General features: G+C 43.2%; 1 protein-coding gene across 1 annotated transcript in view; it reads left to right on the top strand.

Moving 5' to 3' along the window:
* The first annotated feature begins 352 nt into the window (after nucleotides 1-352).
* blk (BLK proto-oncogene, Src family tyrosine kinase) overlaps nucleotides 353-16,367 on the top strand; it is a 46,058-nt gene continuing 30,043 nt past the window's right edge. Inside the window, exons 1-10 of the mRNA XM_042301107.1 lie at nucleotides 353-514; nucleotides 3,128-3,270; nucleotides 5,711-5,741; nucleotides 6,536-6,629; nucleotides 6,838-6,936; nucleotides 7,992-8,095; nucleotides 8,478-8,627; nucleotides 13,875-14,027; nucleotides 14,225-14,404; nucleotides 16,069-16,145. Coding sequence (XP_042157041.1) covers nucleotides 3,178-3,270; nucleotides 5,711-5,741; nucleotides 6,536-6,629; nucleotides 6,838-6,936; nucleotides 7,992-8,095; nucleotides 8,478-8,627; nucleotides 13,875-14,027; nucleotides 14,225-14,404; nucleotides 16,069-16,145 — 981 coding nt within the window. The 5' untranslated portion in view covers nucleotides 353-514; nucleotides 3,128-3,177. The remainder of the gene's footprint in view (nucleotides 515-3,127; nucleotides 3,271-5,710; nucleotides 5,742-6,535; nucleotides 6,630-6,837; nucleotides 6,937-7,991; nucleotides 8,096-8,477; nucleotides 8,628-13,874; nucleotides 14,028-14,224; nucleotides 14,405-16,068; nucleotides 16,146-16,367) is intronic.

The raw sequence follows: 16,367 nt of genomic DNA, 5'->3' as shown, positions 1-16,367 counted from the left end.
TGTATCCCCACCTCCACACAAACACCTAATAACAGAAATCAGACACAGAAATCAGTAGTCTAATATAATTGTTATTGTAGTCAACGAGTCAATTATGACCACTGCAAACCGTCAATGCACAGAGACGCCCGCAAGCACACCCACACACACACACACACACACACACACACACACACACACACACACACACACACACACACACACACACACACACACACACACACACACATGTGGCCATTCCAATGCAGGAAAGGGAGTGGGCCATCAGTATAAATAAACACAACAACTACTGTCTAATCTAGTTCAACTGATGTTGTCCCTAAGGATAGACACAGGGCGCTCAACAGTATGTTTGTGTGTTTGTGCCTTCTGAAGGTTTGAGTTATGAGAGAGAGAGAGAGAGAGAGAGAGAGAGAGAGAGAGAGAGAGAGAGAGAGAGAGAGTTGAATAAGGAAATAGCAGACACTTCAAACTGGAATGCTTTTGATGACACAAGTGAAGACCAAGTTCCAAGGTATTTAAGAATAAATTATAATAATTCATATTGTAGCTATCTGAAATTGTGTTTTAGTGTTGATTGTAAAAGTAATATTTTCTTACCATTTTTTGATCTGATATCATGTTATATATTTTAAAGCATCATACACTGATTGCACAAAACATTATGACAGACTGACCAGGTGAATCCAGGTGAAAGCTATGATTCCTTCTTGATATCACCTGTTAAATCTACGGGAGGAGACAGGTTAAATGAGGATGTTTATGCCTTGAGACAACTGAGACATGGATTGCGTACGTGTGCCATTCAGAGGGTGAATGAGCAAGGCAAAAAAATATTTAAGCGTCTCTGAACAAGGGGGCAGTAGGTGCAAGGTGTACCGGTTTGAGTGTGTCAAGAACTGCAACAACAAGAACGCTCAACAGTTTCCCGCGTGTGTATCAATAATTGGTCCACCACCCAAAGGACATCCAGCCAACTTGACACAACTGTGGGAAGCGTTGGAGTCGACATGAGACCAGCATCCCTGTGGAAACACTTTTCAACACCTTGTAGAGTGTAAACCGTGTCACACATGGCACCCTATGCCCGAAATAGTGCGCTAGTTTTGTCCAGGGCCCATACTGACAGTAGTGCACTAGGGAATAGGGTGCCACCTCAGATGGCAGCCTACATCTCAGATCCTTCTACAGCTTCCTTTGACATACAGTGCCTTGCGAAAGTATTCGGCCCCCTTGAACTTTGCGACCTTTGGCCACATTTCAGGCTTCAAACATAAAGATATAAAACTGTATTTTTTTGTGAAGAATCAACAACAAGTGGGACACAATCATGAAGTGGAACGACATTTATTGGATATTTCAAACTTTTTTAACAAATCAAAAACTGAAAAATGTGCAAAATTATTCAGTCCCTTTACTTTCAGTGCAGAAAACTCTCTCCAGAAGTTCAGTGAGGATCTCTGAATGATCCAATGTTGACCTAAATGACTAATGATGATAAATACAATCCACCTGTGTGTAATCAAGTCTCCGTATAAATGCACCTGCACTGTGATAGTCTCAGAGGTCCGTTAAAAGCGCAGAGAGCATCATGAAGAACAAGGAACACACCAGGCAGGTCCGAGATACTGTTGTGAAGAAGTTTAAAGCCGGATTTGGATACAAAAAGATTTCTCAAGCTTTAAACATCCCAAGGAGCACTGTGCAAGCGATAATATTGAAATGGAAGGAGTATCAGACCACTGCAAATCTACCAAGACCTGGCCGTCCCTCTAAACTTTCAGCTCATACAAGGAGAAGACAGTTCAGAGATGCAGCCAAGAGGCCCATGATCACTCAGGATGAACTGCAGAGATCTACAGCTGAGGTGGGAGACTCTGTCCATAGGACAACAATCAGTCGCATATTGCACAAATCTGGCCTTTATGGAAGAGTGGCAAGAAGAAAGCCATTTCTTAAAGATATCCATAAAAAGTGTTGTTTAAAGTTTGCCACAAGCCACCTGGGAGACACACCAAACATGTGGAAGAAGGTGCTCTGGTCAGATGAAACCAAAATTGAACTTTTTGGCAACAATGCAAAACGTTATGTTTGGCGTAAAAGCAACACAGCTCATCACCCTGAACACACCATCCCCACTGTCAAACATGGTGGTGGCAGCATCATGGTTTGGGCCTGCTTTTCTTCAGCATGGACAGGGAAGATGGTTAAAATTGATGGGAAGATGGATGGAGCCAAATACAGGACCATTCTGGAAGAAAACCTGATGGAGTCTGCAAAAGACCTGAGACTGGGACGGAGATTTGTCTTCCAACAAGACAATGATCCAAAACATAAAGCAAAATCTACAATGGAATGGTTCAAAAATAAACATTTCCAGGTGTTAGAATGGCCAAGTCAAAGTCCAGACCTGAATCCAATCGAGAATCTGTGGAAAGAACTGAAAACTGCTGTTCACAAATGCTCTCCAGCCAACCTCACTGAGCTCGAGCTGTTTTGCAAGGAGGAATGGGAATAAATGTCAGTCTCTCGATGTGCAAAACTGATAGAGACATACCCCAAGCGACTTACAGCTGTAATCGCAGCAAAAGGTGGCGCTACAAAGTATTAACTTAAGGGGGCTGAATAATTTTGCACGTCCAATTTTTCAGTTTTTGATTTGTTAAAAAAGTTTGAAATATCCAATAAATGTCGTTCCACTTCATGATTGTGTCCCACTTGTTGTTGATTCTTCACAAAAAAATACAGTTTTATATATTTATGTTTGAAGCCTGAAATGTGGCAAAAGGTCGCAAAGTTCAAGGGGGCCGAATACTTTCGCAAGGCACTGTAGGTGTATACAGAACGCTACAGGCAGTAAACAGTTCCTAAAGATGAACTGGCAACTGTTCTGATACATAATGTTAGCTTTCGGTGTTCTATCCACAAACTGACCGACTGTGAATTTAATATTTCAGTTTACTGAATCCCAGAGGGTAATAGATACACGCTTTTTTATGGACTTTAAAAAATATAATGTTTCCACTTTTCACTAATCAAATTTCACTCCTCTGGGGAAAGTTACATGAATTGATTTGATTTGATTGATTGATTTGATCGATCGATTAATTGATGTGTTAATTTTCAGCCCAGGGCATGACCCTAGAGACACTGGTGTGGATCAGACCATTATAAAGGATGGGTTCCAGCTGCAGTGGTCAGAAACGTCAGAAAGATGACATCCACCACCCCGGGAAAGGCTCTCAAACCACCAACACCCCCAACCACACTGTGAGTACCTATATACACCCAACACCTCCAACCACACTGTGAGTACCTATATACACCTAACACCTCCAACCACACTGTGAGTACCTATATACACCTAACACCTCCAACCACACTGTGAGTACCTATATACACCCAACACCTCCAACCACACTGTGAGTACCTATATACACCCAACACCTCCAACCACACTGTGAGTACCTATATACACCCAACACCTCCAACCACACTGTGAGTACCTATATACACCCAACACCTCCAACCACACTGTGAGTACCTATATACACCCAACACCTCCAACCACACTGTGAGTACCTATATACACCTAACACCTCCAACCACACTGTGAGTACCTATATACACCCAACACCTCCAACCACACTGTGAGTACCTATATACACCTAACACCTCCAACCACACTGTGAGTACCTATATACACCCAACACCTCCAACCACACTGTGAGTACCTATATACACCCAACACCTCCAACCACACTGTGAGTACCTATATACACCCTAACACCTCCAACCACACTGTGAGTACCTATATACACCCAACACCTCCAACCACACTGTGAGTACCTATATACACCCAACACCTCCAACCACACTGTGAGTACCTATATACACCTAACACCTCCAACCACACTGTGAGTACCTATATACACCTAACACCTCCAACCACACTGTGAGTACCTATATACACCTAACACCTCCAACCACACTGTGAGTACCTATATACACCCAACACCTCCAACCACCCAGGGAAAGGCTCTCAAACCACCAACTCCACCAACCACACTGTGAGTACCTATATACACCCAACAACTCCAACCACACTGTTAGTGCCTATATACACCTAACACCTCCAACCACACTGTGAGTACCTATATACACCCAACACCTCCAACCACACTGTGAGTACCTATATACACCCAGACGATGTGAGTAAGACCTTTCAACAGGTCAACAATCACAAGGCCGCAGGGCCAGACATATTACCAGGATGTGTACTGTCAGAATGCACTGACAAACTGTCAAGTGTCTTCACTGACATTTTCAACCTCTCCCTGTCCGAGTCTGTAATACCAACATGTTTTAAGCAGACCACCATAGTGCCTGTGCCCAAGAACACTAAGGTAACCTGCCTAAACGACTACCAACCCATAGCAATCACATCTGTAGCCATGAAATGCTTGGAAAGGCTGATCATGGCTCACATCAACACCATTATCCCAGAAAGAAGGTATTGTGAACGGTCCAGTACATCACTGGGGCCAAGCTTCCTGCCATCCATGACCTCTATACCAGGCGGTGTCAGAGGAAGGCCCTTAAAAATGGTCAAAGACTCCATCCACCCTAGTCATAGACTGTTCTCCCTGCTACCTTACGGCAAGCGGTACCGGAGCACCAAGTCTAGGTCCAAAAGGCTTCTAAACAGCATCTATCTCCAAGCCATAAGACTCCTGAACATCTAATCAAAAGGCGACCCAGACTACTTGCATTGACCCCCCCCTTCTACACTGCTGCTACTCTCTGTTATTATCTATGCATAGTCACTGTAATAACTACCTACATGTACATATTATCTCAATTACCTCGACACTGGTGCCCCCGCACATTGACTCTCTACCGGTACCCCCTGTTTCTAGTCTCCATATTGACTCTGTACCGTAATACCCTGTATATAGTCTCCACATTGACTCTGTACCGGTACCCCCTGTATATAGCCTCCACATTGACTCTGTACCGGTACCCCCTGTATATAGCCTCCACGTTGACTCTGTAGCGTAATACCCTGTATATAGCCTCCACATTGACTCTGTACCGTAATACCCTGTATTTCGCCCCACTATTGTTATTTACTGCTGCTCTTTAATTATTTGTTTTTCTTATCTCTTACTTTTTGGGGGGGAATTTTCTTAAAACTGCATTGTGGGTTAAGGGCCTTGTTTTAACACTGCTGCTACTCGCTGTTTTATTATCTATGCATAGTCACTTTACCCCCACCTACTGTACATGCACAAATGACCTCCACTAACCTTTACCCCCACCTACCGCACATTGAATTGTTACCAGTACCCCTTGTATTTAGCCTCAATATTGTTGTTTGATTTTTTTTTAGCTTATTTAGTAAATATTTTCTTAACTCTATTTTCTTAATTGTGCATTGTTGGTTAAAAGGGCTTGTAAAATAAGCATTTCACCATATTCAGAGCATGTGACATTTGATCTGATTTGACAACAGAGTAACAGAAGTGGACACTTCATTCCACCCTATCTCCAAACAGGATGTTTATCTGACGCTTTGCCCATTTATGACATCATAGATGTGAATCAGGGATTAATACGTTAACTGATTTTTCTAGATTTATTTGGTGTCTTTATGAATAATGATATTATGACATCTTATCATTCTCACAAATATATTTTCTCCACTCAGGCACACAATACGGAACAGGCCTCCGGTAATGGTAAGTTACAATTTGTCAACCTGTTTCAGAACATCATTTGTCAAGCTGTTTCAGAACATCATTTGTCAAGCTGTTTCAGAACATCATTTGTCAACCTGTTTCAGAACATCATTTGTCAAGCTGTTTCAGAACATCATTTGTCAAGCTGTTTCAGAACATCATTTGTCAACCTGTTTCAGAACATCATTTGTCAAGCTGTTTCAGAACATCATTTGTCAACCTGTTTCAGAACATCATTTGTCAAGCTGTTTCAGAACATCATTTGTCAACCTGTATCAGAACATCAATTTGTCAACCTGTTTCAGAACATCAATTGTCAACCTGTTTCAGAACATCATTTATCAACCTGTTTCAGAACATCAATTGTCAACCTGTTTCAGAACATCATTTGTCAACCTGTTTCAGAACATCATTTGTCAACCTGTTTCAGAACATCATTTGTCAACCTGTTTCAGAACATCATTTGTCAACCTGTTTCAGAACATCAATTGTCAACCTGTTTCAGAACATCATTTGTCAACCTGTTTCAGAACATCATTTGTCAACCTGTTTCAGAACATCATTTGTCAACCTGTTTCAGAACATCATTTGTCAACCTGTTTCAGAACATCATTTGTCAACCTGTTTCAGAACATCATTTGTCAACCTGTTTCAGAATGTAATTTGTCAACCTGTTTCAGAACATCATTTTGCAAACCCTTTTACAAGGATGACTATTGTCAGAGTTTTGTTGATACAAAACCCTTATTTCTTGATATTATGCAAACTTCACCTTTACACATATTCTCTTCCAGACGAAGACGTTGTCATTGCTCTGCACGACTTCAAACCAACCACGGACCAGGACCTACCGTTCAGAAAAGGAGAGAGGCTTAAGATCCTCCAGGAGTGAGTACAGTGCTGATTTACAACAAACGGTCACTCATTATTACATTAGGGAGATGTCACGCCGACGTTGGGTTCTCAGACAATAGTCTGATATCATATCCTCAGTGTGATAATACAGGATAGCAGTATCCTTTGGAGGCACCGTTACGTGGCTCATTTTGACGTGTAACGAAATAGACAAAACATGCTCTGTTGTTGTTCTTTGAAGGAATGGGGACTGGTGGTTTGCTAAGTCACTGGTGACGGGAGAGGAGGGGTGCATCCCATGTACGTACGTGGCCAGAGTAGACACCCTAGAAATAGAAAAGTAAGTGAATCTGCTCTGACACAAGTCAGACATTTTCTTTTTAATAATTTAACACTTCGAGCATGTTATCACACATTTACAATACATACTTCATCATAGATCATTATAAATTAAGTGAGTTGTGTTGACAGGAAATTTAAAACACTTTCCTTTCCTGTATCAGTATGCTTCCTGTATCAATATGCTTCCTGTATCAATATGCTTCCTGTATCAGTATGCTTCCTGTATCAGTATGCTTCCTGTATCAGTATGCTTCCTGAATCAATATGCTTCCTGTATCAGTATGCTTCCTGTATCAATATGCTTCCTGTATCAATATGCTTCCTGTATCCGTATGCTTCCTGTATCAGTATGCTTCCTGTATCACTATGCTTCCTGTATCAGTATGCTTCCTGTATCAATATGCTTCCTGTATCAATATGCTTCCTGTATCACTATGCTTCCTGTATCAGTATGCTTCCTGTATCACTATGCTTCCTGTATCACTATGCTTCCTGTATCAGTATGCTTCCTGTATCAGTATGCTTCCTGTATCACTATGCTTCCTGTATCAATATGCTTCCTGTATCAATATGCTTCCTGTATCCGTATGCTTCCTGTATCACTATGCTTCCTGTATCAATATGCTTCCTGTATCAATATGCTTCCTGTATCAGTATGCTTCCTGTATCAGTATGCTTCCTGTATCAATATGCTTCCTGTATCAATATGCTTTCTGTATCCGTATGCTTCCTGTATCAGTATGCTTCCTGTATCCGTATGCTTCCTGTATCAGTATGCTTCCTGTATCAGTATGCTTCCTGTATCACTATGCTTCCTGTATCCGTATGCTTCCTGTATCAATATGCTTCCTGTATCCGTATGCTTCCTGTATCACTATGCTTCCTGTATCAATATGCTTCCTGTATCAATATGCTTCCTGTATCAGTATGCTTCCTGTATCAATATGCTTCCTGTATCAATATGCTTCCTGTATCCGTATGCTTCCTGTATCCGTATGCTAAGTATGTAACACATTATTTGGCGACACTTCCCTGTTCTTCCATGTATTGTAGATGGTTTTTCAAGGACCTGAGTCGTAGAGAGACAGAGCGTCTGCTCCTGGCTCCGGGGAATAAAGCTGGGTCATTTCTAGTTCGAGAGAGTGAGACCACCAAAGGTCAGAATCATCCTCTCTGCCTTTTTTAAAATACAACATTTTCAGAACAACACAACATTGTTTTTTTTAACTCAAAATAGCTCCAAAGATATAATACTGAAAGACTTGGAATGGTCAAATCATCCATCTTGTACGTATAACCATATAATTGGCATTAACAGAACTGATATATACATTAAACAAACTGATACAAGCCGATATCAAGGACTGAAAAAAAAAACCTCATAAAGCTGTAAGCTAATCAAATGTTATTGGTCACATACACATGATTTAGCAGATGTTAATGCGAGTGTAGCGAAATGCTTGTGCTTCTAGTTCCGACCCGCTCAGTAATATCTAACACACTAACACTGTATGTGTCATTGACATGTCGCCCCAAAAGGTGCTCTCTCCCTGTCCATCAGAGACGTAGGGCTGGAGCATGGGGATGTGGTGAAGCACTACAAGATCCGTTCCCTGGATAACGGAGGGTTCTACATCTCTCCGTCCACCTCCTTCTCCTCCCTGCAGGAGCTGGTCAAGTACTATACCCGTGAGTTAAAAATGACCATGAACATCAAGGTTATATATTTGAGGTTAAAGTTCATATGACCATAACAATACTCCATAACGACATCACAATACTCCATAATACAGACCCGGGTTTGATCCTGGTTATATATTTCTTTCTCTTTATATCCCCTGGATAGTCTACCAAGTCAATGTGGAGCTATATACAGGGAGTACCAGTACCTAGTCAATGTGGAGAGGTATGAGGTATTTAAGGTAGATACAGTGCATTCGGAAAGTATTCAAACTCCTTGACTTTTTCCACATATTGTTACGTTACAGCCTTATTCTGAAATGTATTAAATACATTTTTATCCTCATCAATCTGTACACAATACTCCATAACGACATCACAATACCCCATAATGACATCACAATACTCCATAACGACAACACAATACCCCATAATGACATCACAATACTCCATAACGGCATCACAATACCCCATAATGACATCACAATACTCCATAACGACATCACAATACCCCATAACGACATCACAATACTCCATAACGACAAAAACTGAAATGTTAGCACATGAATAAAAAAATTAAAAACAGTCTAATCCTAAGTGGCGCAGCGGTTTAAGGCACTGCATCGGAGTGCTTGAGGCACCACTACAGACCCGGGTTTGATCCTGGGTGTGTTGCAGCTGGCTGCGACTGGGATACCCATGAAGTGGCATGTATTGGTGCGGCTGGCTTCCTGGGTTAAGTGGGTAGTGTGTCAAGAAGCAGTGCGGCTTGGCTTCCTGGGTTAAGTGGGTAGTGTGTCAAGAAGCAGTGCGGCTGGCTTCCTGGGTTAAGTGGGTAGTGTGTCAAGAAGCAGTGCGGCTGGCTTCCTGGGTTAAGTGGGTAGTGTGTCAAGAAGCAGTGCGGCTGGCTTCCTGGGTTAAGTGGGTAGTGTGTCAAGAAGCAGTGCGGCTTGGCTTCCTGGGTTAAGTGGGTAGTGTGTCAAGAAGCAGTGCGGCTGGCTTCCTGGGTTAAGTGGGTAGTGTGTCAAGAAGCAGTGCGGCTGGCTTCCTGGGTTAAGTGGGTAGTGTGTCAAGAAGCAGTGCGGCTGGCTTCCTGGGTTAAGTGGGTAGTGTGTCAAGAAGTTAAGTGGGTAGTGTGTCAGTGCGGCTGGCTGCCTGGGTTAAGTGGGTAGTGTGTCAAGAAGCAGTGCGGCTGGCTTCCTGGGTTAAGTGGGTAGTGTGTCAAGAAGCAGTGCGGCTGGCTTCCTGGGTTAAGTGGGTAGTGTGTCAAGAAGCAGTGCGGCTGGCTTCCTGGGTTAAGTGGGTAGTGTGTCAAGAAGCAGTGCGGCTTGGCTTCCTGGGTTAAGTGGGTAGTGTGTCAAGAAGCAGTGCGGCTGGCTTCCTGGGTTAAGTGGGTAGTGTGTCAAGAAGCAGTGCGGCTGGCTTCCTGGGTTAAGTGGGTAGTGTGTCAAGAAGCAGTGCGGCTGGCTTCCTGGGTTAAGTGGGTAGTGTGTCAAGAAGCAGTGCGGCTGGCTTCCTGGGTTAAGTGGGTAGTGTGTCAAGAAGCAGTGCGGCTGGCTTCCTGGGTTAAGTGGGTAGTGTGTCAAGAAGCAGTGCGGCTGGCTTCCTGGGTTAAGTGGGTAGTGTGTCAAGAAGCAGTGCGGCTTGGCTTCCTGGGTTAAGTGGGTAGTGTGTCAAGAAGCAGTGCGGCTGGCTTCCTGGGTTAAGTGGGTAGTGTGTCAAGAAGCAGTGCGGCTGGCTTCCTGGGTTAAGTGGGTAGTGTGTCAAGAAGCAGTGCGGCTTGGCTTCCTGGGTTAAGTGGGTAGTGTGTCAAGAAGCAGTGCGGCTTGGCTTCCTGGGTTAAGTGGGTAGTGTGTCAAGAAGCAGTGCGGCTTGGCTTCCTGGGTTAAGTGGGTAGTGTGTCAAGAAGCAGTGCGGCTTGGCTTCCTGGGTTAAGTGGGTAGTGTGTCAAGAAGCAGTGCGGCTTGGCTTCCTGGGTTAAGTGGGTAGTGTGTCAAGAAGCAGTGCGGCTTGGCAGAGTTGTGTTTCGGACCCATTGCTCTTGACCTTTGCCTCTCCTGCGTCCGTACTGGAGTTGCAGCGATGAGAATGTAACTACCAATTGGATATCATGAAAAAGGGTTTAAAATCTCAAATGGAAATACCTTATTTACTTAAGTATTCAGACTCGAAATGGAGCTCAGGTGCATCCTGTTTCCATTGATCATCCCTGAGATGTTTTTCAAACTTGATTGGAGTCCACCTGTGGTAAATTCAATTGATTGGACATGATTTGGAAAGGCACACACCTGTCTATATAAGGTACCACAGTTAACAGTGCATGTCAGAGCAAAAACCAAGCCATGAGGTCGAATTGTCCGTAGAGCTCCAAGACAGGATTGTGTCGAGGCACAGATCTGGGGAAGGATACCAAAACATGTCTGCAACATTGAAGATCCCTAAGAACACAGTGGCCTCCATCATTCTTAAATGGAAGAAGTTTGGAGCCACCAAGACTCTTCCTAGAGCTGGCCGCTGGGCCAAAATGAACAATCGATGGGGAGAAGGGCCTTGGTCAGGGAGGTGACCAAGAACCCAATGATCACTCTGACTGAGTTCCAGAGATCCTATGTGGAGATGGGAGAACCTTCCAGAAGGACAACTATCTCCGCAGCACTCCACCAATCAGGCCTTTATGGTGGAGTGGCCAGATGGAAGGCTCTCCCCAAAAAAGGGACATGACTTGGAGTTTGTCAAAAGGCACATAAAGGACTCTTAGACAATGAGAAACAAGATTCTCTGGTCTGATGAAACCAAGATTGAACTCTTTGGCCTGAATGCCAAGCGTCACCTCTGTAAGAAACCAGGCACCATCCCTTCAGTGAAGCATGGTGGAGGCAGCATCATGCTGTGGGGATGTTTTTTCAGCGGTAGGGACGGGGAGACTAGTTAGGATTGAGGAAAGATGAATGGAGCAAAGTAATGAGAACTCCTTAATGAAAACCTGCTCCAGAGCGCTCAGAACCTCAGACTGGTGCGAAGGTTCACCTTCCAACAGGACAATGACCCTTAGCACACAGCCAAGACAACGCAGGAATGGCTTCAGGAACAAGTTGACTTGAAACCGATCTAACATCTCTGCAGAGACCTGAAAATAGCTGTACAGCAATGCTTCCCATCCAACCTGACAGAGCTTGAGAGAATCTGCAGAGAAGAATGGGAGAAACTCACAAGTGTGCCAAGCTTGTAGCGTCATTCCCAAGAAAACTCGAGGCTGTAAGGTGCTTCAACAAAGTGCTGAGTAAAGGGTCTGAATAGCATATTGTTGTTAAAAGGATCTGCTGAAACATGTTAACTTGTTAATAACATGCAGCCTCGTTTACAAATTGGTACACTGGAATGTGAGATGTAATCTACAACTCCACTGGGATGATAGATGACAGATGTAATCTACAACTCCACTAGGATGATAGATGACAGATGTAATCTACAACTCCACTAGGATGATAGATGACAGATGTGATCTACATCACCACTAGGATGACAGATGACAGATGTAATCTACATCTCCACTAGGATGATAGATGACAGATGTGATCTACATCGTCACTAGGATGACAGATGACAGATGTGATCTACAACTCCACTAGGATGACAGATGACAGATGTGATCTACAACTCCACTAGGATGATAGATGACAGATGTGATCTACATCTCCACTAGGATGACAGATGAGAGATGTGATCTACAACCCCACTAGGATGATAGATGTAATCTACTCCTCCATTAGGATGAGATGATAGATGTAATCTACACCTCCATTAGGATGATAGATGACAGATGTAATCTACACCTCAATTAGGATGACAGATGTAATCTACACCTCCATTAGGATGACAGATGTAATCTACTCCTCAATTAGGATGACAGATGTAATCTACACCTCCAAATAAAAAATCAAATCAAATTTTATTTGTCACATACCATTAGGTTGACAGATGTTAATGCGAGTGTAGGATGAAATGCTTGTGCTTCTAGTTCCATTATGCAGTAATAATCTAGCAAGTAATGATAACTAACAATTCCTCCAAAAACAGACTGTCTTATACACCATGTAGGGGGATAAAGAATATGTACATGACAGATGATATATGAATGAGTGATGGTATAGAGCAGCATAGGCAAGATACATTAGATGATAGATGTAAGTATATACATATGACAGATGAGTACATGTAATCTAAACCATTGGCATAGATTAAAGTGGCTAGGATGATACATGTATTACCATTAGTATGATAGATGTATCCTCAATTAGGATGACAGATTATAGATGTAATCTACACCTCCATTAGGATGACAGATGTAATCTACACCTCCATTAGGATGATAGACAGATGTAATCTACTCCTCCATTAGGATGACAGATGTAATCTACTCCTCAATTAGGATGACAGATTATAGATGTAATCTACTCCTCCATTAGGATGACAGATGTAATCTACTCCTCCATTAGGATGACAGATGTAATCTACAGGATGACAGATGTAATCTACACCTCCATTAGGATGACAGATGTAATCTACAGGATGACAGATGTAATCTACTCCTCCATTAGGATGATAGATGTAATCTACAGGATGACAGATTATAGATGTAATCTACACCTCCATTAGGATGACAGATGTAATCTACAGGATGACAGATGTAATCTACTCCTCCATTAAGATGATATAAATCCTAATTTATTTGTTGAATGATTTTTTAATTATTTCTACAAAGTCTACAACTTTCTCATATCAAACTTCTAACGTGAGTGGGGCGGGTGTGGCTTCAAGACATTGATCTCAAGAGCAGCTGTTCACTTATTTTGTCTGCTCCAACACAGTTCCTCCCTCCGACAGTAACAACATCCGCTGTGCGGGTTGGTCTGCCATCGCTGGTTAACACTCGAGCCGATTGAATACAGGTCTAAATGTCATGTAAAAGTGAAGACTTCTAAAAAACATGACAGAGTTTTCTTGTTTTTGTTTTTGTTTTGTTATTTCAAATCTTCATGCCTCTGGAAAGGTTACTAAACGAGCGAGCATGGTTCACCAAATCATCTTTGTTATACGTCATCAGATGCCTTTTTGTCTGGGTGCTCTACCGCAATCAATAACAATGAAAATGTATAAATAGGGAACAGCATGTGTTTCTCTCTGAGGTCTATTGTCGGTGTCACAGGCATGGCTGACAGGCTATAATTCTCTCTGGGGTCTGTTGTTGTGTCATAGGTACGTGTGATGGGTTGTGCCAGCGTCTGAACGCCCCCTGCAAGCCGAAGGCCCCCGTTCAGCCGTGGGCCCAGGACGAGTGGGAGATCCCCAGAGACACGCTGAAAATGATCAGGAAGTTGGGAGCAGGACAGTTTGGAGAAGTCTGGATGGGTACGAGATATGCTGAAGCAATGTGTGTGTGTGTGTGTGTGTGTGTGTGTGTGTGTGTGTGTGTGCGTGCGTGCGTGTGTTTTTGTTTACCTTTGCATTAATGTTCTTCCCACCTATTGCAATCTCCAAACGGTCCTCAGTCTGTTACATAAGTCTTATGACTTATGGGTTCTTCTCGTATCGTCCCCTATGGCCAGGTTACTATAAGGGCAATCAGAAGGTGGCGGTGAAAACCCTGAAGGAAGGGACCATGGAGCCTGAGGCCTTCCTCCAGGAGGCCAACCTGATGAAGCAGCTGCAACACGACAGACTGGTCCGCCTCCACGCCGTCGTCACCATGGAACCCATCTACATCGTCACGGAGTTCATGATCAATGGTGAGAGAGGTAGTCTGTGTGTGTGAGCATGGAGAGAGAGAGCGAGAGAGAGAGAGAGAGGGAGAGAGAGAGATAGGCTATGTGTGTGATCATGGTGAGAGAGATAGTCCGTGTGTGTGAGCATGGTGAGTGAGAGAGAGAGAGAGAGAGAGAGAGAGAGAGAGAGAGAGGGAGAGAGAGAGAGGGAGAGAGAGAGATAGTCTGTGTGTGAGCATGGTGAGAGAGATAGTCTGTGTGTGTGAGCATGGTGAGTGAGAGAGAGAGAGAGAGGGGGAGAGAGAGAGAGAGAGAGAGAGAGAGAGAGAGAGAGAGAGGGAGTCTGTGTGTCTGGGCATGGTTAGAGAGATAGTCTGTGTGTGTGAGCATGGTGAGTGAGAGAGAGAGAGAGAGAGAGAGAGAGAGAGTGTGTGAGAGGAGAGAGAGAGAGAGAGAGAGTCTGTGTGTGTGAGCATGGTGAGAGAGATAGTCTGTGTGTGTGAGCATGGTGAGTGAGAGAGAGAGAGAGAGAGAGAGAGAGAGAGAGAGAGGGAGAGAGAGAGAGGAGAGAGAGAGAGAGAGAGTCTGTGTGTGTGAGCATGGTGAGTGAGAGAGAGAGAGAGGGAGAGAGAGAGAGAGAGAGAGAGAGAGAGAGAGAGAGAGAGAGAGAGAGAGAGAGGAGAGAGAGAGAGAGATAGTCTGTGTGTGTGAGCATGGTTAGAGAGATAGTCTGTGTGCGTGAGCATGGTTAGAGAGATAGTCTGTGTGTATGGTGAGAGAGATAGTCCCTGTGTGTGAGCATGGTGAGAGAGATAGTCCCTGTGTGTGAGCATGGTGAGAGAGATAGTCCCTGTGTGTGAGCATGGTGAGTGAGATAGTCCCTGTGTGTGAGCATAGAGAGAGAGATAGTCCCTGTGTGTGAGCATGGTGAGAGAGATAGTCTGTGTGTGTGAGCATGGAGAGAGAGATAGTCTGTGTGTGTGAGCATGGTGAGTGAGAGAGAGATAGGCTATGTGTGTGAGCATGGTGAGTGAGAGAGAGAGGCTACAGTCCCTTATCTGAAATTACATGATTAATTGATCAGGAAAAGCATGCAGTTACATGCTGTATAACTCTGACCACAGAGCTAAATGTGTGCAATTGTTTCGGATGGAATAATCAGAAATTTGTATGTCTGACTATGCTCTTCAAGAGGTGATGGACATTACAACTAGATAATGGTAATCATTTATTTGCAATCCCCTTGAAAACGTGACAAGGTTTTTAATGGAGCTGGATGTCTCCTTGCACCCCAGAAGACAAACGCGAACACAGCTTATTGTGACATTTTATTGATGATGACCTATTGCAATTTATTCCTGACCAAGATGGCTGCCATTATCAGCTCATTCTAGAGCTATGCAGGTCTGTGACATCAGCCACTCTAGTAAATGATAAGATCTCAATGGGAAGGACACTGCTATGTGCTTTAGTCATTGCAGGAAATAGTATTAAGAAAATTGATTACACTTTCTATTATGGTCTTTCAATTGGTATTTATCTGGTATGTACCTGGTATTTCTCTAGAAATGTACAGTATGTGGTAACAATGGGTTTCTGCATGCTGGTAAGTACCTAGATGTTTCTGCACTGTGATTTAAAGTGCAACAGTTCTAACAGCTTTGAGGGTCTTCTTTCCTTATCTACAGGAAGTCTGTTGGACTTCCTGAAAACAGAGGAGGGCAAGAAGTTGAAGCTCACCAAACTGATAGACATGTCAGCCCAGGTGAGACATCATACAAGTCATTCCTCTAAAACAACTTGTCGGAGTCAAATGTACAAAAAAAAAAAAAAAAAAGTAAAACTGCCCAACAGGAAATAGAAATGTGATCCGGTAGATTGTGTATGACTCTGTATTACGTTTGGCATTTAAATTTTTTTTGTATTTAACCTTTATCTAACTATTTTTATTTTTTATTTTACCTTTATTTAACTAGGGCAGGTCAGT

The sequence above is a fragment of the Oncorhynchus tshawytscha genome, linkage group LG18, assembly GCF_018296145.1.
Source record: "Oncorhynchus tshawytscha isolate Ot180627B linkage group LG18, Otsh_v2.0, whole genome shotgun sequence".
Taxonomy (NCBI): domain Eukaryota; kingdom Metazoa; phylum Chordata; class Actinopteri; order Salmoniformes; family Salmonidae; genus Oncorhynchus; species Oncorhynchus tshawytscha.
This window is presented reverse-complemented; position numbering and strand designations above follow the sequence as displayed.